General features: G+C 41.9%; 1 protein-coding gene across 1 annotated transcript in view; it reads left to right on the forward strand.

Annotated features, from left to right (window-relative positions):
- ALDH2 (aldehyde dehydrogenase 2 family member) overlaps positions 1–16,196 on the forward strand; it is a 30,682-nt gene extending 14,486 nt beyond the window's left edge. The window contains exons 3-13 of the mRNA XM_074205735.1: positions 411–551; positions 700–779; positions 3,251–3,362; positions 6,613–6,741; positions 7,416–7,529; positions 8,875–8,977; positions 9,595–9,779; positions 10,413–10,577; positions 10,836–10,993; positions 11,587–11,701; positions 15,851–16,196. Of these exons, the coding sequence (XP_074061836.1) occupies positions 411–551; positions 700–779; positions 3,251–3,362; positions 6,613–6,741; positions 7,416–7,529; positions 8,875–8,977; positions 9,595–9,779; positions 10,413–10,577; positions 10,836–10,993; positions 11,587–11,701; positions 15,851–15,883 (1,335 nt within the window). The 3' untranslated portion in view covers positions 15,884–16,196. The remainder of the gene's footprint in view (positions 1–410; positions 552–699; positions 780–3,250; positions 3,363–6,612; positions 6,742–7,415; positions 7,530–8,874; positions 8,978–9,594; positions 9,780–10,412; positions 10,578–10,835; positions 10,994–11,586; positions 11,702–15,850) is intronic.
- Positions 16,197–22,182: the final 5,986 nt, after the last annotated feature.

Here is a 22,182-nt window from a genome sequence, read left to right on the forward strand (position 1 = left end):
GAATGCTGCTAGGAGGGTTTTGGACCTTTGTTTAGTCTTTGACTTGTTTGGATTGATAGATATTTATTGAACATGCCCAAGATTTAAGGAGAAACATTTATGGAGACAAGGGTCTAGAGAAGGCAGTGTGGTTATATGGTAGAAAGATTCAAATCCTACCTGTGACCTTGGGCAAGTCACTTCTCTCTCTCTCTCTATAAAGGAGGGGATTGGATTCATTGACCTCTTGGGTCTCTTTCAGCTTGAGATCTATGATACCATCGGGCTCCTCATCTTTCTGTTTCTCAGTAAGCTTATCTGTAAAATAAAGAATGTGGACTGGCTGGCCCCTAGATCTAGAATCCTCTGAATATCAGTCCTTGGTCAGTTGATTGCAAAGATGGAGTTGGGACCTGGTCTTTGTTCTCCAGGCAGATGTGGACAAAGCAGTAAAGGCTGCAAGAGATGCATTTCGCCTGGGCTCCCCATGGAGGAAGATGGATGCATCGCACAGAGGAAGACTCTTGAACCATTTGGCAGACCTGATCGAGAGGGACCGGGCTTACTTGGCTGTACGTGCTCCTCCCTAACCTCCCTCCTTCCTCCCTGACACCCAGATACACATAGTTGACCTTGCTCAGAAGCTTATGCTAAGGCTGGGTCTGTCATGACACATGTCCATTCAGAGACCACACACTGAGCGGGCTTTTCTTTTCTCAGACATTGGAGACTTTGGACAACGGCAAACCCTATGCCATCTCCTACCTGGTGGATCTGGACATGGTACTCAAGTGTCTTCGGTAGGTTCTGTGATTCTCATTCTTTTTGCTTTTAGCACCAAAGAAAAGAGTTCCAAAGAGACCGAGTTTGAACCATTTATTAAACATCATAGCCTGGCAGGGAGGGATTCATGTTGGGATCTCTCTCTCTCTCTCTCTCTCTCTCTCTCTCTCAGGTTTTTTTGCAAGGCAGTGGGGTTAAGTAACTTGTCCAAGGTCACACAGAGAAGTAAGATTTTAGTGTCTGAGGTCAGATTTGAACTTGGGTCCTCCCGACTCCAGAGCCAGTGCTCTATCCACTGTGCTACCTAACTCCCCATGTCTCTCTTTAGGATTTACTGAAGATCACATATGTTTACATGTCTGCATTTAAGTGCATATAGGTTTAGCTGTGCATACACATGGATGTGTGCATATGTACACATACAAATAAATATCAATATGAACATGTATATATTACATATTTACTTTATAATTCCCAGTTCATATTTATATGTATATCATACAAGTATATGTATTATGCTTTGCCTTCTACATTTTTAAATGCACATATTTAAAAATATGCAATTTTTAAAAAGTAGTAAATTTGTAAAATATGTGATTTTTAAAAAGGAGTAAATTTAAAATTTGTAAATTTGTTAAAATATGTAAATTTTAAAAAGTAACACATGGATGTTATTTTAACTTTTCTAACAAAGAAACAGAAGTAGCAGGAGCCTTGTAGGTGGTAACACCCCTTACCTGAGACTGGCTTTTCTATCCATTGGAGTCCACCTGCTCTAGAGAGTTCTTTTATTCCCATTGTTATATAGTGGTTTCCTAATTCTGCATGGATGGCTCTTTATCAGCTCATACAGGTCAGGTCTTCCTAGATTTCTCTGAATTCCTTGTCATTATTATCCCACTGCATAATCATGTTTCATTGAATTCACTTACTATAGCCAGTAGATGTTCCAATCTGATTGATGAAAAGCACACTGCTATAATTATTCTGGCATATTTTATCTTTTTTTTTTTGTATTTGACCCCCAGGAGTTAATCCCGTGGTTGTTAATGAGTTAGAAAGATAGGCTAGGGGAGTAAAAGCTCTTTAGGTAGGTTCTGATGTACTTGAGTCCAGGAACATGCCTCAGAGATTTATGGAATAGTTTATTTTTTCTGTACCACTTCTTGTTTATTGAACAAAATTATTTGGAGGAGTAGAGTGTAAGCTCCATGAAGGTCAGGACTATTCTGTGATGTTTGACCTGACCAATATACAGATGAATGCTCTATGAATTTCACAATGCACTTCATGCTTTTTTTTTTTAGTTTTTACAAGGCAGTGGGGGTTAAGTGACTTGCCCAAGGTCACACAGAGAAGTAAGTTTTTAGTGTCTGAGGTCAGATTTGAACTCAGGTCCTCCTGATTCCAGGGCCAGTGCCACCTAGCTGCCCCAATTCATTTCACTCTTATTAGGAGAAAGGATGGGAATGACTTTGTCTTTTAGAATGGATGGGGAAGGGGGCAGCTAGGTGGCACTGGCCCTGGAGTCAGGAGGACCTGAGTTAAAAATCCAGTCTCAGACACTTAATAATTACCTAGATGTGTGACCTTGGGCAAGTCACTTAACCCTGTTTGCCTTGCTAAAAAAAGAAAAAAGTCAATGGGGAAGATAGAGGATGGGGTGTGTTTAAGTCAAATACATGCACACACAACTATATACACACATACATGCATTTATCTAATATATGGTGTTTTATAGAAGTATGTGTTGGTATATTTATATCCCTCTCTCTGCCTCTTCCTCCCTTCTTCTCTTTACCATCTCTTTCTCTCCTCTCCTATCTCTTATCAACGAGCAAACATTGATCAAATATCTAATATATGCCTAATATATGAATCCCTGGGGATTCAAACAATAAAACAGACTTTGCTTTTGTGTATGACCACAACTTACCACAATGTAAATGCCAGAGAGTATAATGTTAATGAATTGGGGTTTGGAGTCAGAAAGCCTTGAGTCCTATCTCCCAATATAGTGTAGTTATGAGACCCTGGACAAGACCCTTAATCTTTCAGTACTGGAGGCAATACTCAGATAACTACCAGCTTACAAAGGAGTTGTGATCTGCATCAGTGGAGGGAAGATGTCCCTTCTTCTGTGAAATCCAGGTCTCTACCCTCCTTGCTCCAAACAAGAAGTTTCTCCAAGTTTTCCCATCATTTCTCCTACATATTTATTTCCTTGTTTGACCCTCCCCGCTAGACTATCAGCTTCAGGAAGAGAGGGAACAGGTTTATCTGGTGTTGTTTTTGAAGCTTCAAGAACCACCTCTTGGATTGCCTTGGCATGATCCCTCCAGAGCCTGGTTTTCCAGGCTTCCTGCTATTTTCCCTGGGAGTGAGCCAAAGAGGAAGGCTTTTTGGATTAAACCTGTTTGCTTCCTTTAAACCAGGGCTTTAGAAATCTTTCCTATAATCTATTAACTAAATCCACCAATATTTTAAGGTATTATGCAGGCTGGGCTGACAAGTACCATGGGAAGACCATCCCCATCGATGGAGATTTTTTCAGTTATACCCGCCATGAGCCTGTTGGGGTGTGTGCCCAGATCATTCCAGTAAGTGATACCTCCCCCTTCCCCTACCTGCCATCCCACCCTGGCTTGTCCTCCCTCCCCTCCCCCTCCCCCTCCCCCTCCCCCTCCCCTCCTCTTCTCTCTCTCTCTCTCTCTCTCTCTCTCTCTCTCTCATTCTCTCTCGATTGCTGTCCCTCCCTCCTTCCCTCCCTTCCCACAGATTCTGAATATTGATCTAGAGATAGAAGCTTTTGCCTAGGCTTACCTGAACTTTCCCTGGAATCCTATTATCCCCAGAAGGCAAGGCTCCGTGGGATCAATCACAGGGGCAGCTATCACTACTGGAACCATCTTTCCATGCTTCACGTGGCAAGGTGGCTATGGCGCTGGAGGGCAAACAATGGCTGTTTCTACCAGGCTACAGAGACTTCAGGGATGGGTCTGGTGGCAAATGGTCTATTGTCCACATTCCTCTCTTCTCTTGTCTGTATGTGATTGAAAAAAGTCCTTCTTTAAGGGGGGAAAAAAGATGCTATTTTCAGGACCTCTACCTGATATTTATTTTGTGATGGGGTTTTGGGGTTTGTTTGGGTTTGGGGATTTTTTCCTTTTTGTGAGGCAATGGGATTAAGTGACTTGCCCAAGGTCACACAATTAGTTTGTGTCAAGTGTCTGAGACCAAATTTGAATTCAGTCCTCCTGATTCTAGGACCAGTGCTCTATCTACTGTGCTACCTAGCTACCCCTAGCTACCCCTATTTTGTGTAGTTTTGAAAGTGTAAAGCACAGCATGGCTCAGGGCACAGAGAGCTGCTCTCAGAGCTGTCAAGATCTGAGTTCAAATGTGCCTTCTGAAATATACTGTCTGTGGAGAAGTTTGAGCAAGACAACTAAGCTCTTAAAACAAGACTCCAAGAAATCAGAGCAAACAGGTATACAAGGGCAGAGAAAGTTTCTACCCACCCTGGACCCTAGGAGACCCCTGTGCTGGGGAAATCATCAACCTAGCCTCTAGTCTTTTATTTTGAATACACCATTTTTCCTTTGGTTCACCCAGCTGCTTCCCACCTACAGTCTTGTCTGATCCCTTCCCTAGTTAGAAGGTACCTGCTCCTCCATAGCATACACATACATGCTGTTTCCCTCCAGGGCAATGAAAATTTCTCCAGGGGAGGATGCTGTTCTTCATTTTGTGCTTGCATCTCCAGGGCCTAGCACACAGTAGGGCGCTGCATGGACCTTGGCTGCATTTTGGACACTCGATTCTGGGTTTCCCGGAGACACTCAAAACTCAACATACCCCAAACTGATCTTGTCATCTCCCCCAAGCCTCCCCCCTTCCAAACTTCCCTATTACTGTTTAGGGCAATGCCATCCTTTGGCTTGCAACCTCAATTTCTTGCTTTCTCTCCCCGCCACCATATCTAAGCTTTGCCAAGGCCTGTTGAATACACCCCTTCTCTCCTCTGACCTTGCCCTGCCCCCAGTGCAGACCCTCATCCCTCACCCCTGGACTATTGCACCAGCTCTGCCTGCCTCCAGCCTCTCCCCACTCTAACCCATCCTCCAATCAGCCACTAAAGTGGTTTTCCTAAAACAGAGGTCTGATCACGTTGCTCTCCCACTTCATAAACTCTGGTGCCTCCAGGAGCAATTACAAAATGTTCTGTTTGTTCTCACATCTTACTGCCCAACATGTCTGTTTAGGTCCAGTGACATCGGTCACTTGGCTGATCCATGAACAAGATGTCTCCTGAGTCTGTTTCTCTTCACTGTCTGGATCATAAGATGAGAATACTCTCCCTCCGGCAGGAAAGCTTTCCCAGGCCTCTTTAAAGCTAGTGTCTTTTCTCAGAGATGATCTCTTAGTTACATTCCTTCTTTTCTCTCTCTCATTTCCCTCTCTGTCTCTATCTCTGACTCCCCATTCCACTCCTGTTCTCTTTCCCCTTCTTCCCTTTCTGTCTCTCTCTCCTTCCTCTTTATCTCTCTTTCCTTCCTTCCTCTTATTATCTGTCTCCTTCTCTTCTCTTTTTCTCTCTCTTCCCATCACTCCTCCATGTTCTCTCCCTCTTCTCTACCCCCTCTTCTACTCTCTTTCTGTCTCTCCTTCCATCTCTGTCTCCCCATTCTACTCTTGTTCTCTTTCCCTTCTCTTTCCTTTCCCTCTCCCTCCCTTCCTCTTATCTCTTTCTCTTCTCTTTTTCTCTCTCTTTCCCCTTCCTCTCTTTCCTCCATGTTCTCTCTCTCCCTCCTCTCCTGTTATCTCTGTCTCTTTCCTCTCAACCTCTCTCCCCTTTATCCATCTCTGTCTCTTTCTCCCTCTATGTGTGTATAAATATAAAGTTATATACGTATTTACACATTTTCTCAGATTTTGTCTGTACATGGTTATTTCCCCTCTCCTTGTATCCCCACCCCTTACTTGGCCTAGCACATAATAGGGAATCCAATAAATGCTTGTTGGATGACTGGTCTGGCACTGTCTGGACAAGTCCAGAGAAGCAGAGTTGGCTGCAGAGTATCCAGCTTTTCCAGGTGCATTGTCTCCTCAAAACCACCTTGTCACCTTCAGGCCAGTTGTCCAGGCATTAGAGGTTCTACAGGTTCTCCAAACGGGACTGTCCCTAACTCTCTGGAGGGTGAGAGCAGCCCTCAGACACTGTCCCTCATTCCATACCACCCCTCCCCCGTATCCTATCTCTTCCTCCACTTCTCCCCTCTCTCTTTGGGCCTGAGAATGGGATAGAAAAGTACTAATGGGACTCTCTTGATGGGATTTGTCTTATAGTATTCCTTGAATCAGTCTTGTTCAAGGTCCCTGGGCTCTCTTGGAGGGGTAGCCACGTCAATGGAGCCCAGCTTGGGCCCTCAGGTATTGATGGCATGTTAGGAGTTGGTACAGGTCTTGGGATGCTCCCACCAATGGGGTCTTTAAGTCAGAGAATGACATTGGTATCAGGAGCCAGTGGTTAGCCTTTCCCACTGGAATAAAAGCTCTCCAGAGCTCAATGGATTCTTTAACACTTACTATATTCCATACATCTACAAAGGGGGAAAAGAAGTCCTTGTCCTCAGAGAATTCTAATAGGGGAGACTACATATATATAATAGCTAAATATCAGCCTCAGACACTTTCTGACCTGTGAGACCCTGGAGAAGTCACTTCACCCTGTTTGCCTCAGTTTCCTCATCTATCAAATGAACTGTATAAATGACAAACTGCTCCAATATCTTTGCCTCTGATAAGGAGTCAGACATGACTGAAATGACTGAACAACATCTTTTCTAGTGGAACTTCCCCCTGCTGATGCAGGCCTGGAAACTGGGACCAGCCTTGGCCACAGGAAACGTGGTCGTGATGAAGGTGGCTGAGCAGACCCCCCTGACTGCCCTCTACGTGGCCAATCTGATTAAGGAGGTGAGTGATGCGGCCTTTCTTTGATCTTCCTCTATTCTAGATCAACATTTTGTAGTAAGAGATCCCTCTTTTAATACTGTAATTAGATCATCAGCATCCATTGGTCACGTTGGAGATTATTTCCCTTCTCTTCTATTTTGTTTGTTCATTATTATGTTGTCTTGCCCCCACTGGAACATGAACTCCTTGAGGGGCAGGATCCATTTCTCCCTTTCTTTGTACAGGTCCTAATATACAGGAAGCACTTACTTAATGCTCATCGGTTTCTCTCCTCTCCCCTTTCCTTTTGATCTGGCCCTACTGCCATAAATGACCATGCCATTGGCAGACGTCTAAGAGGGGAGAGGAGGAAAGTTCATCTGATTCATTCACAAATGTTTATTAAGCCTCTGCTGTATGCCATCCTGAGATGATCTCAGAGGTCCTTTCCAGCTCCAGGTTTAAGATCTTGCAGCTGAACAGAAGGGGCTTTCCTGGAATCTCACATGGGCTGAACTGTTGGATCCCTAGCTGACAGACAAGTTGAGGCTTACTCTCTTCTTGCCTTATGTTGCCCTTTTGGTCTCTTTAAGAAGAGGGGAGGAGTCCTGGGGGCCTGGAAGGATGCCCCAATCCCCTTGTTCCTTGGGTCCAGAGAGATAACCCAGCCCTTGCCCTCGGCTGTTCACCCACAGGCCGGCTTCCCTCCAGGAGTGGTCAACATCATCCCTGGATATGGTCCAACGGCTGGTGCTGCCCTCGCTTCCCACATGGATGTGGACAAGGTGGCCTTCACTGGCTCCACTGAGGTAAGGAGCCCCAGGACTGAGAGTGGACAGGTTTGGCTCCTAATGAATGGGGGGTCCTTGGAGGAGAGACTTCTGGACAACATTCAGAATGTGGAGCCTCCTTCGAGAAGCTACTGCTCACACCATTTCTGATAGTGATAATAAAGAAGTCTCGAGTCTGGGAATTAAGGGAAATGTAAGAGGTGGGAGCAGTGATTTTGAAAGCCTGCAGGCAGTAGTGTTTATTAAGCTCCCACTGTGGGCACTATGCTAAGCTCTAGGAATAGCAATACAAGAAGATAGACAGACAGACAGACATCCCCTGCCCTCAAATAACTTGAGTTCTAATGAGGGAAGACCACACACAAGATAGGAGATGAAAGATGGGAAAAGTGGGGGTGGGGATGGTATCCAGGCCCCTACCTCAAAGAGACTGTATTTCATACACCTTACAGCATAAGTGGAAAACCTTTTTTTTCTTTCAAGATCTATTTGGAGATTTATGACATCATTTATCTGCTTTATTTGGTCAAAGATTTAATTAATTCACTACTAAAAAGCTCCTAGATTTATTGAATTTCAAGTCTCAACTGCAATTGTAGTTCCTTGGGGGGGGTCTCCCAGTTGAGCTGGGGAATGCCTCAAAATGGAGCTGATCTTCTCCACTAGCAACTCATGGCCTCATGGTCATGGCCCACAATTCTGCCCAACCTTGTTTTCTCCTCAATCTTGTCCAGTAGTTGTATCGCCAGCTGTTTAGTATAGGGGTTGGAGAGAATCCTCTAAGAGCTAATTCCAATAGTGTATTGACCCACTTCCCTTTTGGTAGAAGTGGTTGAATGACTTGGCAGAATATGGGTAGAGCCCTGGGTCTGGAGTCAGGAAGACCCCAGTTTAATTTATGCTTCAGCCAATATGTGGTTGTGTGACCCTGGGCAAGTCACTTAACCTCTGTCTACCTCTGTTTCCTCCACTAGAAAATGGGAATCAATAATAGCACCTAGGATCAAATGAGATAACATTATTTAGTGTCTGGTACAGAGTAGGTGCTGTATAAATGTTAGTTGTTATTATTAGCTATTAACTAAGACTAACTGACTAAAAACCCTGGAGTCTGAGACATGGGTGACTCCTTCCCTTTGGAAACCTCTCGGGAAGGGAGATGGGTTTCATCAAGGAGAGGGAAAGTAGCTCAGAGAATCTCAGTTTGAGTGTTTCCACCAGGAGGCTCAGAGACCGTCCAACCCCCGATTTTACAGATGAGGAAACCACAGCCAAGCAGTCACTTGGGAAGCAAGTGGCCAAGAGAATCCTGGGTCATTGCAGCCTTAGCTCAGAGTCTCTAAAGTCTTTTCACTCTGCATAGGTTGGGAGCCTCATCCAGACAGCTGCAGGGAAAAGCAACCTGAAGAGAGTGACCCTGGAACTGGGCGGCAAGAGCCCTAACATCATCATGTCGGACGCTGACAGTAAGCCCTCAGGAGGGGGTTGAGGTGCTAGGGTCCCAGCGGGAAATCAGTGCTTCTGCAGCTTTTTCAACTGGGATAGGGAATTTCCCAGTGAGGATGTCCTTCCACCAGTGGGAACTGCTTGGAACACTGGGCAGCTCAGTCACTGGCCCAGGGTCCTGCAGCTGGGACGTGTCCAAGAGGGGGACTAACTCAAGTCTCCCTGACTCCCACTAAAACACACCACCTTTCACTTTGTACTTAGTAAGTAAGAGTAAGGTGAAGCCAGGTGACATGGTGGATCAAATACCAGGCCTGATGTGAGATGTGTGACCCTGGGCAAGTCACTTCCTCCTGTTTGCCTCAGTTTCCTTATCTGTAAAATGAGGAAATGGCAAAACCCCTCCAATATCTTTGTTAAGAAAACCCCAGATGGAGTCACAAAGGATCATGGCAAAGTAGAAATACACTCAAGTTGAATTCATTTACCTGGAGGGCCCCCAGAGTCTGAGATGGGCTAGACTCCCCCCTCCCCAGCCCCGCCCCTCACCTTGGCCTCTGGCTGAGGGGTCCTGGCGGTGGGCATGAGGTGGGCACTTCCGGAAGTCTCACCTATTTCCTACCTTCCTCCCCCACAGTGGACTGGGCTGTGGAGCAGGCCCACTTTGCTCTGTTCTTCAACCAGGGCCAGTGCTGCTGCGCCGGCTCCAGGACCTTCGTGCAGGAGGACATCTACTCTGAATTTGTGGAGAGGAGCGTGGCACGGGCCAAGGCTCGGGTGGTGGGAAACCCTTTTGACAGCCGCACCGAGCAGGGGCCTCAGGTGTGAGGGGTAGCCTGTTCTCAGGATGTGCGACTGTGTCTGTGTGTGTATCTGCTTATGAGTGTGTCTGTGTATCTGTCTGTGTATGTATTTGTGTCTCTGTGTCTGTTTATGAATGTGTGTCCATGTCTATTTGTGTGTCTATGCTGTGTTTGTGTCTGTCTATGAGTATATGTCTGTAGTTTATGGGCCTATATGTGTCTGTGTGTGTGTGTCTGTGTGTTATGAGTGTGTCTATGCTGTGTGTGTGTCTGTGTCTGTGTGTGTATTTGTGTTTGTGGGTCAGTTTATGGGTATGTGTCCATGTGTGTATCTTGTGTCTGTGTGTCTGTGTGTATGTGAACCTGGGGGGGGCAGATTAGGGTCCAGAGATGTGGGAATATATAAAATGTTGCCCTTCCTGAATTTGGCTCTCTTTCTGTCTATTTTGTTTCCTTTTGTCCATCTATGTCTTGTTATCCATAAGTAGTAGCTGGCATTTATTAAGATCTACTGTAGCCTGGGTGCATTGCTGAGCTGGGGACTCAAAAGGAGGCAGAAACTCCCAGTTTGTTCTGAAATGGGGCACAGTTCCCTCTAACTGCCTGGCCCAGTTCAGGGGGCTGAGACTGAGCCATGCTTCTCCCTCCACAGGTAGATGAAGAACAGTTTAAGAAGATTCTGGGTTACATCAATTTGGGAAAACAACAGGGGGCCAAGTTACTGTGTGGAGGGGGGCCTGCCGCCGACCGGGGCTTCTTCATCCAGCCCACCATCTTTGGGGATGTGCAGGACAACATGACCATCGCCTCAGAGGAGGTGAGTGCCGTGGCCCCACTGGCCGAAAAAGAGAGGGCTCAGTTGACCTATTGGCTTGAAAGTTTAGCCTGGGTGGTTGGGGCATCATGGGGATGGGGCTACTGTCTTGAAGTAACTAGAGGTCTGGTCAGGGGGATGAAGAGGAGTCAGTTTGTTCTGCTCGGGCCTCAGATGGCCGAACCAGATTTCAGGGAAAAACTCCCCAATGCTAAGAGCTGCCCCACAGAGGAGTGGCTGACCACTCTGTCTGCCCCACAGATCTTTGGGCCAGTGATGCAGATTATGAAGTTCAAGACCATTGAAGAGGTGGTAGAGAGAGCCAATGATTCCAAGTATGGGCTGGCTGCAGCAGTCTTCACAAGAGACCTGGACAAGGCCAACTATCTCTCCCAGGCCCTACAGGCTGGCACAGTGTGGTAAGGAGCTGACCCCCAACAGGGATCTGCCCCAGCAGGCATTGCCCGAGCGACTTCTGTGCCTCCTGCTCACCGGCAGAGCACCCCTGCCCTGGAGGGACATTGAGACCCTAGAACTCTGATCAAGACAATGACCAGCCACAAATCTGGAACATGTGTGCTCGTGGTCTCAAGGTTGACTGAGACATGTTTTATTTTGTTTTTTGCAAGGCAATGGGGTTAAGTGACTTGCCCAAGGTCACACAACTAGGTAATTAAGTGTCTGAGGTCAGATTTGAACTCAGGTCCTCCTGACTCCAGGGCCAGTGCTCTATCCATTGCACCACTTAGCTGCCCTGAGATATGATTTTTGGACCAACAACCAATATGGGAATTTATTTTGCCTGAAGCATTGTTTCAAAGATGTTGCTTTTCTTTTTTCAATTAAGATGGGAGGGAGAAAAAAGTGGATTTTTAAAAAAAAAATTTAATTTCTTTTAAAAAAAGAAAAAATTCCATGAACATTACTTGGAAAGGAAATTAGAAGAATAAGAAGCTTCCCTGGGAACTGTCTTTGAACTCTGGTTCTAAATTGTTGAATTTCTAAATTGCAGGATAAATTGCTATGATGTGTTTGGGGCACAGTCCCCGTTTGGAGGCTACAAGATGTCTGGGAGTGGGCGAGAACTGGGCGAGTATGGCCTGCAAGCATACACTGAAGTGAAAACTGTGAGTATCTGGGCTAACTTGTAGGAAGGCTGTTTACCAAGAATTATTTTACCTTCCTTATTTATATCCAGTTCCATTCATTAAGCCATTCTTAAACTACTAGCCTGATGCTAGAGATGTAAAGATAACAAACAAAAAATAATCCCTGCCCTCAAGGAATTTATATTCTAGAATGTAAATCCAATGCTTCAGTGCTTTCTGATCCTTCTATATCTGATACCTCTGACCAATCAGACTGTAAGTTTCTTGAGATTAGTTTCCTATTTCTTTAGTGCTTCTCGCAATAGGAACTTAAAAATGATAGACATTTATTTTCCTGAGCATAAGGGAGAAGAGAAAGTAAAATACCCATGCTTCTATCTAAGATTTTTTTTTGATCAATCAGGGTTAAGTGACTTGCCCAGGGTCACATAGCTAGTAAATGTCTAAGGTCAGATTTGAACTCAAGTCCTCCTTAACCCAGGACTAGTGCACTATCTAACTGCCTCATATTCAGTGATTCTTAACTTTTTTGTGTGTCCTCAACCCTTTTCCAGTCTAGGGAAGTTTGGAGCCCTTCTCAATAATATTTTAAATGCATAGAATAAAATACACTGAATTATGAAGGAAACCAATTCTATTGAAATAGTTTTTTTAAAAAAACAAAAACAAGTTCATAGTCCCCAGGTTCAGAGCCTATGTTCTAGAGAGACAGTCATATAGCTGTTTACATCCTGTACACAGATAAATCAATTCAGGCAGTATTGAAATTGGATGCAATGGTCCTTGGCTCTTAGTCAATGATCTTGGGTAGCAGGTGGCGTCTCATGTGAGTTTTAAAAAGAATTAAGGGATCTCAGAGGGGTGGGTAGAGAGAGCATTTCAAGGATAGGGAACTAATCTCTAAATAGCAATTAAACTACTCTGGCTGGAACATAAGAATGCATGAGGATGGAGAATGTGAAATCAGTCTAGATTGGGAAGGACTTTAAATGCCAACCAAAAGAGCTTCTATCTTTTATCCTAGGGGCAGCAAGCAGCCATGGGCATCATATCCCCCCTACTAATTTCTATGCTAATTCCAGTGACAACATAAGACAATAGACCTAACACTTGAGAGCAAGCCTAGCTGAATCTAGAAAGGCCCAATCATCTCTCGATTGGGGCAGTGATGTTTTTGGACACACCAGCTCTTATCCACTAAGGGGAAGTTGGGTTACCATCTGCACCAGCGGAGTTAAGACCTATGCCAACCAGAAGGATGATAGAAGTATGGGTATTTTACTTTCTTTTCTCCCTTATGCTCAGGACAGTAAGTTTTGAGTGCTTCTTGTGAGAAGCACTAAAGAAGTAGAAGACTAATCCCAAGAATCTTGCAGTCTGATTGGTCAGAGGTACCATACATAGAAGGAATTAGAGAGTCTTGTAGTATTGGGTATCAACTGTAACCAGATTTTGTGGAAAGGCATCTTGACACAGCAGGTAGTATGTTGGACTTGGAAATCAGAAGATCTGGATTCAAATCCTACTGCTGCTATTTAACTCACTGGCCCTGAAGGCAAAGCCATTTCCCTGGCTGAATTCCTGCCAACTCTCTTAGACTATAAGTTAGAAATGGGGAAAAGAATTCTCACACTTCCAGAAAAAAAAAAAACCAGTTGGTGACCCAGACTGCATCTGGTAAGAGACCAGAACAAGGAATGATCTCTGTAGCCAAGAAAGATATAATGTAGGTAGGCTTTTGAAGTATGATAATAAATAGACACATGAAATAGTAGATAGAGTGCTGGGCTCAGGCTCCTGAAGACCTGGGTGCAAATTAAACTTCTGACCCAGAATGGCTGCATGACCCTGGGCAAATCACTTAACTTTTTTTCCCTTAAAATTTTTATTTATTTATCTTTCCATCTATCCGTAAAGACAGTTTTCAACATTCATTTTTTGCTGAAATTTTGACTTCTACATTTTTCATGCTTTCTTCCTTCCCTTCCTTCTCTCCTTGATAGTGAGTAATCTTTTATAGATATCCACGTATTTCATTTAGTTCCATATTAGTCATGTTGTGAAAGAAAAATTAAAACAATACTAGAAAAACATGAAAGGAAACAAAACCATAAAGCATAAAATTTAGAAATTTTCAATTTAGAAATTGAAAATATGCTATGGTCTATATTCAGAATTTATTGTTTTTTCTCTGGATGTGGATGGTATTTTCTGTCACAAGTTATTTAGAATTTTCTTTGATCAATGTACTGCTGAGAAGAGCTAAGTCTATTATTGCTGATCATCACCCAATATTGCTGTTAATGTAGAATGTTTTCCTGGTTTTGCTCCTCACTCAGCATCAGTTCATGTTAAGTCTTTCTAGACTTTTCTGAAGTCTGCTTATTCATGATTTTATACAGAACAATAGTACTCTGTCACGTTCATATACCATAATTTGTTCAGCCATTTTCCAATTGATGAGTATCCCCTCAATTTTCAATTCTTTGCCACTACAAAAAGAGCTGCTATAAATATTTTTATACATGTGGGTCTTTCCCCACCTTTTTAATAATCTCTTTGGGATGCAAATTTAGTAGTTGTATTGTTGAATCAAAAGGTATGCACAGGTTTATAGCCCTTTAGGCATAGTTCCAAATTGCTCTCTAGATGGGTTGGATCAGTTTACAACTTCAATAACAGTGCATTAATGCCCCCATTTTCCCATATCCCCTGCAACATTGATCATTTTCCTTTTTTTGTCATATTGATCAGTCTGACACATGTGAAGGTGATACCTCAGAGTTGTTTTCATTTGCATTTCTTTAATCAATAATAATTATAGCATTTTTTCCATCTGATTATAGATAACTTTAATTTCTTCATCTGAGAACTGTGTGTTCAAATCCTCTGACCATTTATCAATTGGGGAATGACTTGTATTCTTATAAATTTCAGTCTGTTCTCTTTATATTTTAGAAATGAGTTCTTTATCAGAAATGCTAGCTGTAAAAAATTGTTTACCAAGTTTCTGCATTCCTTTTAATCTTGATTGCATTGATTTTATTTGTGCAAGATTTTTTTAATATAATATAATCAAAATTATCCATTTTTGTTTTCTCTCTATATAGAAAACTATATGTATATTTATATATGTGTGTGTGAATATATGTATATAATGTTCTCTATCTTTTATTTGGTCATATACTCTCTTTCCATTATAAACTGCAGAATCTTTTCTCCCTAAATATTTAGTTACTTGCAAATATCAAATTTCTTAAAATCCTAGAATTAGCTCCATTAAAAGTTATGGTTTATACAGTTTGTTAGCAATGTAATCAGCAGAAACTCTAATAAATAAATGTTTGCAGTATTTTAAGTATTCAAAGGATCACGGTCAGAATTATCTCCTTACTATGACTACAGATAATGTCTCTTAATTTCTGATAACATGGTCCTACCTCATTTAGTTCATTCAGGAACTAAGTAAAGGATTTTCTCGAGAATTCATTTTCTTCATGAGACAATAATTAAAATAGTTCTATCAAGGGAGAAGGCCTCTCCATCTTCTTTCAAATGATCACTCTGAATAGTCTCTTCAAAACAACAGTTAAAATTTTCCATTTCTGGGGTGGCTAGGTGGTACAGTGGATAGAGCACCAGCCCTGGAATCAGGAGTTCAAATCCAGCCTCAGCCACTTAAGAATTACCTAGCTGTGTGACCTTGGACAAGCCACTTAACCCCATTTGCCTTGCAAAAAAAAAGCTTAAAAATAAAGAAAAATTTTCATTTCCATAACATTGCATTTGGCTTTTAACACTGAAGTTACAATAAGTATAGTTTTGGTTGGAAAGGTTTTTGAAACAGGTATTATCCTAGGGAATGACAAAAATTCTTGTTTAAGGCTGAATTTCTTCTATTTGATTTACAAGAAAGTTTCATTAATATCTTTTATTTATACATAAGTCATTTCTACACACCTACACAATTATATCCTTTGTGATAAAGAAAAATAGTTAATGAATCATCTTTTGGCATCTTGTTTGCATTCCACACCAATAGACCAACCTCCTTCCCTGTTCTCCCAGAGTTGGAGAGGTGTCTTTCCTTATCTCCTATCCAAAGTCTTGATTGAGCAGTATTCCACGTTCATTCTGTAATTTTCTAACTCTGCATTCTATTAACAGGTTACTGTCAAAGTTCCTCAGAAGAATTCATAGAGAAGAATGAGGGATTTCCCCAACCATGCCTACAGCCAACATTTTCATTAAATTGGGATTAGAAGCCGGACCAAGAAGAGGCCCATTTATTCACTAGTGTCTCTAGAGAAACAATCACAGAAGCTTGTGGAGTGATAGGTTTCCATGGCGAGGGGAAAAGATTTTATTTTTTCAACTGCAGCAATGTTTCAAGCTATGGGTGAATTTTTTTATACCTGAAACATTTTAATATGCTGATTAACAATCTTATTGACAATTTTTGGCACCTTTTTTTGCTTTAGGGCTAAACCTTATTAAAAATCTTGATACCTTTGTTTCTTGTACAATTTATTTTCTCTTAGAATAAGACCCAATGTCCTATATGTACATGGTGAGATAAAATAAGTGCCTCATAAACTTAAAAATCATGTCAATCTTAGTATAGCCTGGGCTTGACATGGACTATCATCCTTTGGACTAGCTCATTCATCTAACCTGCACTCAGGCTAGCAGGTCTGGGGTATCTAAAGTGTTATCCCATTGCCACTTCTCACATCTCACAACTCATTCCTCTCTCTCTCTCTCTCTCTCTCTCTCTCTCTCTCTCTCTCTCTCCCTCTCTCCTTCTCTTTCTCTATCTCTGCCTGTCTCATTCTCCCCCTTTTTTCTCTTTCTTCCCTCTCTCTTTTCCATTCTTCATCTTCCTCTTCATCTCCCTCTTCCTCCCTACCAAGTGTGTATATAGTGTGTGTGTGTGTGTGTGAGAGTTACTACACTAAATCTGTTGAGTTACTATCCTAAATCTGTCACTGTAGCTCCTGAGTCTCTATATGAAATGAGTTGCCATGATAACATTAAATCCTAAACATTTAATAATAAAAAACAAAATCAATAATGTTTACTCAACAGAAGGCAAAAGCAGAAATGGTCATAATTTTTAGTCAATAGAAGACACAAGTTAGAACAATCAAAACATCACGAATCTTGATCACTCTTTCCTTCTAATACAGTTAATATTTGTTAGGAGAGTGGACACACTCAGAGAAGTCTACTAGAGAGGTTCATGGGTGAGGAAATCCAGGTCCACCACCAGAGACACAAAGACAGAGATATGAGATGTGATGGCATACCCTCTGGAACTCATCCTTCTGGATTTCAGGTCTTTATGTGCTATACTCTACTATGCAATCTATTCTAAGTAAAGGTGTTCCTCTGCAACTTTGCTCCCCTTTGGTTTTCAAGCTGAGAAAGCAGAGACTGGCTCTTTTTAGCTCATCGCCACCCTTAGCAGAGCACTGAAAATGTGTTCGGCTATTATAGTGACAAACAGTTCCTTCAGCACAAGGGTGGGGAACCTTTTTTCTGCCAAAAATGTAAACTTAAAACCTAGCCTCTTATATTTGATCAAACCTTTAATTCACCCTCAAAAGCTACTAAGTTTATTGAATTTTGAGTCCCACCTGTGGTTGCCTTGGTATTGCCAGACTAAATGATTTCTGGGGCTTTATAAGACCTGAGGGTTGGACATTTCCAACCCTGCTTTAACAGAACTGCCAGGCTCCTCAGATTTGCAAATAACAGGGACTACAGTTTTGTTCAGAGTTGGCTCCAGTCCCTCTTCTCACAGCAAAAACAACACGATGACTATCTTCTTTTTCCCTCTAGAGAGAACAGTAGGAGGCAATAGTCAACACTGAGGGATTTTTCCCTATAGCTTTAAATGAAACTAGAGAACAATAAGCCCCAATAGTTCTTCAAGCAACAATGAACTCTCAGGACATTTGGTCTGAGGGGGCAATTTTCTGCTCCTGAGGACAGTTTGTTTCTCTCCTCAACATTCTTTCATAGGCAGTTGGTTCTTCACACAAGTAGATTTTTATCAGTTTTCTTTATACACATGTTAGTTTTTTGCCTCATTTTGGCAACCAAACTCTTCATAGATAACATGGGTAGTGCCCCTAAGTATATAATCAGGTGGCACAGTGAAAAGAGTGCCTAGCCTAGAATTAGGAAGACTCATTTTTATGAATTCAAATCCAGTCTTAGACAATAACTATGACCTGGGCAAGTCACCCTGTTTGCCTCAGTTTCCTCATCTGTAAAATGGAGAAAGAAATGACAAATTACTTCAGTATCTTTACCAAGAAAACCCTAAATCAGGTCACAAAGAGTCAGATATGACTGGGCAACACATAATCACAGATAGTGTCACTGGTAACAAGAGCTATTTATGAATGTTTACATTCTTTGACTATATCAAGTAAACAGTGAGACAGAATGGGAATCCAATATTTCTTCCCTTTAGTATATGTCTTAATATTTCAAGATTGTGATATTCATTGCCAATATATTGGATTTTGAAATCCTGAAATGAATATATCTTATTCTTTTCTCATCTATGTTTTCTTATAAATCCTTCCTAGATGTACTCATCATGCTTGAGGGTTTCCTTTGGGTGAAGGGTTTTTGGGTTGGGGTTTGTGGACTGCAAAGGAATCTGGAGAAATTTCTGGGAATCCACCAAACATGGGGAAAAATACATTTCAGTATAATTATTTTCATTTTGTAATTCAATTATTTTATACATGATTTAAAAACATGATGCTGAAAAGGAGTCCACAGCTTTTACCAGTCTGCCAGATGAGTCCTTGATACCCCCCCAAAAAAGTTAATTCTGGCTCTAGGGTTAGTTCTTTTCTTTGGTGGGGGGTGGGGGGAAACAAGTAAAGTTAGTCTCCACTTATGTCACATGACCAGCCCACCTTCTTTTCTAATTGTGTATCTCCTAAATAAGAACCCATAGGTCATAGTTGAAAAGAGGCTATATCCTACTTTAGTCCACCTTTGGGTCACCCATGACTTTGATTCCTTGGAGAGCATGGTATTCAAATATTTACAACCAAATATTGTTGAGAGAATACTTAGGCCTTTGCTCCAAGGAGAAACTTGAGACTGTTAAAAGGACTGCTCTCTTTCCTGTTCAATTCTGAACTCAAATCATTGCCAATCTAGACTATTTGTCCCAAATAATCCTAAGCAAGTCTATTCACTTCCCCAGGCCTTATTTTCTTCATCTTAAAAAATGAGCCAGTTAGATAAGATGACCTCCAAGGTTACTTCCAACCCTACATTTATGATCCCATAAATACATATGCTGATTTACTTAATAGATTGGTTGTCTCATAAACAATAAAATGTGTTCATCCATTTAGTTTTTCTCATTTGGATTGTTAGACAAATTTCTTCATTTTTAAATACTCTTCTTATATATATATATGTACATATATATACATATATATATCATATACACACACAAACATACACTCGTGTGTGTATATGTGTATAAAATTATGCCAATTTTTCCAAGCTCTAGGACACTCCAGAGGCTTTGCAGAGAAAGATCATAAGTACTCGAGAGATTGCCCTGTTTTATTGCAATCCATGAAAAGTGTGAATCAGTTGCAGTATCTCAATTGGCCACATGCCACTATGGTTTCCTCTTCCTTAATGTAATGACATTTTGTGATTGTGAAGAGTGCTACAAGGAGAGAGAGAAGCCAGTTGGATGAGGCATATGCAAACATTTATTTCTTCTTAGACATCTCCATGCTTTAGGTCTGGTGTTCAGTTCTGACCACCCATTTTTAAAAAAGAGATTCAGAGTAACCAGCCCAAGAATGGAGATAAAAGAAAAAAATTGTTAATTTTACAATAGAAAATATATCTTTTTAATCTGAGCAGATATATGAAACTGTGCCCAAAGAAGAATAAAACTGATCATACCCTTTGACTTTGAAATACCAATACTAGGCAGGGGGTGGGTGGGAAGGGAGGATAGTAAAAAAAATGTGTAACTTATAATCTGATCAGAGATATAAGGCTGAAAGGAATCTGAAAGATCATGTAATCAAACCTTACTCATTTTACAAAGATGGAAGTTACGGATTGCTCAAGGTCACACTGGTAGAAGGAATTTGAACCCAAGTCCTTTGACCACATATCTAGCATTCTTTGATCTTCACCACATTGTTTTAACAGTGGACCAGACCCAGGGGTCTACTCGACCTCCATACCTTCCCAACACCTCCCACTCCCCTCCCATATTCAGTGTTAGTGAGTCCTGTCTCGAACCACCATATTGTGAGAAGGCCAGGCTTTGCTACTCATTCTCCATTTTCACCCCAGTTTTATCTCCCTCCCCACCCCTAACTTCATCAGATCCTCTACTTCCTTTTCCAGTCCCCCTTTTTAATTCCCCTTTATATTTTGTCATCATCCATTAGAAAATGAGCTCCTTTAGAGGTGAGATCTGGTATTCCCAGTACTTAGCACAGTCTCCGGCACTTCAATGCTTTACTTCTCTATTTGCCAGAATATTGATGCTTTTCTGGGTTCAAGAAATAATTGATCTCAGGGTGGCTAGGTGGCACAGTAGATAAAGCACCAGCCCTGGAGTCAAGAGTACTTGGGTTCAAATCCAGCCTCAGACACTTAGTAATTACCTAGCTGTGTGGTCTTGGGCAAGCCACTTAACCCCATTTGCCTTGCAAAAACCTAAAAAAAAAAAAAGAAAGAAAGAAAGAAATAATTGATCTCTACAGCTCATTTCCCAGCATTTAGCAAGTGCTCCCAAAATGAATTGTTATACTGTGTAAGCACAATACCAATGAATAATGAAAGGAGAACCCAACACATTACTTCAGATATTCAAGTGGATTTATGGAAGGACATCATAGCACAACAAACCAGGTCTCGAGATGCTGAAGAGGGTCCAGCAGTCAGTCTACCAACATTTAAAGGTCTAATATGTGCCAAACTTTATCCTAAGTACAAAGAAAGGCAAAAAACAAATGGTCCCTGCTCCCAGTAAGTTCACAGTCTAATGGAGAAGAAAAGATGAAAACCATGGTATTCAAACAATGGGTTGTAAACAGAACAAATTGAAGCAGTCTCAAAGGGAAGGCAGGATTTGTGCTCAATTCTGTGGAAAGCAAATACTCTGCCATATTGTCACTTCTGACATAAATGATCACCAGGAGCCATGGCTCTGATTTGGTCTTGAAGACCTGGCAGGCGGTGATTGGCCAAGGCTAGAGCCGGTGAACAGTTTCCTTGACTCATGATTGGCATCGGCACAAATTCCACATTGTCAGTGGCTCCAGAGACAGGTGGCTGCTCTCGAAATGGGAGGCCAATACTGGGTGATTGCTTTACTGCTACATATTCAGTCACCTTGGGAAGCAGCTGTTAGCTCAGAGAGGGCAACCTGCCCAGGACAGACACTAATAGCTAACTTGAGAAAGGTCTTGTAAGAAGATAGTGATATTTTACACTTGGGAGTGGGGGAGGCAAAGCCCAGTTAAGCTTCTTTAAAAAAAAATAAGGCAGGAAAATCATCAGGTCTTTTAATTGGTCACCTAAGAGGTTCTATGGAATTGTGATCTATTAAAAAAAAAGATAGTGCTAAAGCTAGTGAAGATCTCAGCACAGTCATATCAGTTACAGATGAGGAAACTGAGATTCTTTTTTGAAGTGACAAAAGATCATAATATCATACCTCCAGTCCTTCCCTCTCATTTCATAGATGAGAAAATTGATGTTCATAGAAGTTGTGATGATAGTAATAGTAGTATAAGCAGTAATAGTAGTAGTGGTGGTGGTAGTGGTAGTGGTAGTAGTAGTAGTAGTGATAATGTCAGAGGGGATAGATTTGAGAGATTTTATAAATCTATCCCCTCTGACACTATCACCATATTGATGCAGGCCCTCATGCTGGAGGGGGGGTTTCTGCCTACTTCAAATCCCTCCTGATTCCAACCCATTCTCTATTCAGCCACCAAAGTAATTTTCCTAAAGCACAGGTCTGACCATGTCATCTGCCAAATCAATAAACATCTTCAGATGACAACAAAATTCTCTTTTTTGGCATTCAAGCCCTTCATAACCTATGTCTTCCTTCTCCCTCCTTTCCAATCTTCTTTCACCTGACTCTCTAACACATATTTGTCTATCCAGTGACACTGGTCTCTTGCCTGTTCCATGAACAAGATACTCCATCTTTAGACTCCAGTTATTCTCTCTGGTTTGCCCTCCCCCTATTACCTAGAACACTCTCCTCCCTCTGCTCTGCCTCCTGACTTCCCTGGCTTCCTTTTAGTCTCAACTAAAATCCCCCTACTACAGGGAACCTTTCCTAACCCCTCTTTTTAAATTTTTTTTTTATTTTTGCAAGACAACAGGGCTAAGTGACAAGGTCACACAGCTAAGTAAGTATTAAGCATCTGAAGCCAGATTTGAACTCACATCCTCCTGACTCTCGG

The sequence above is a fragment of the Macrotis lagotis genome, chromosome X (genome assembly GCF_037893015.1).
Source record: "Macrotis lagotis isolate mMagLag1 chromosome X, bilby.v1.9.chrom.fasta, whole genome shotgun sequence".
Lineage (NCBI taxonomy): Eukaryota > Metazoa > Chordata > Mammalia > Peramelemorphia > Peramelidae > Macrotis > Macrotis lagotis.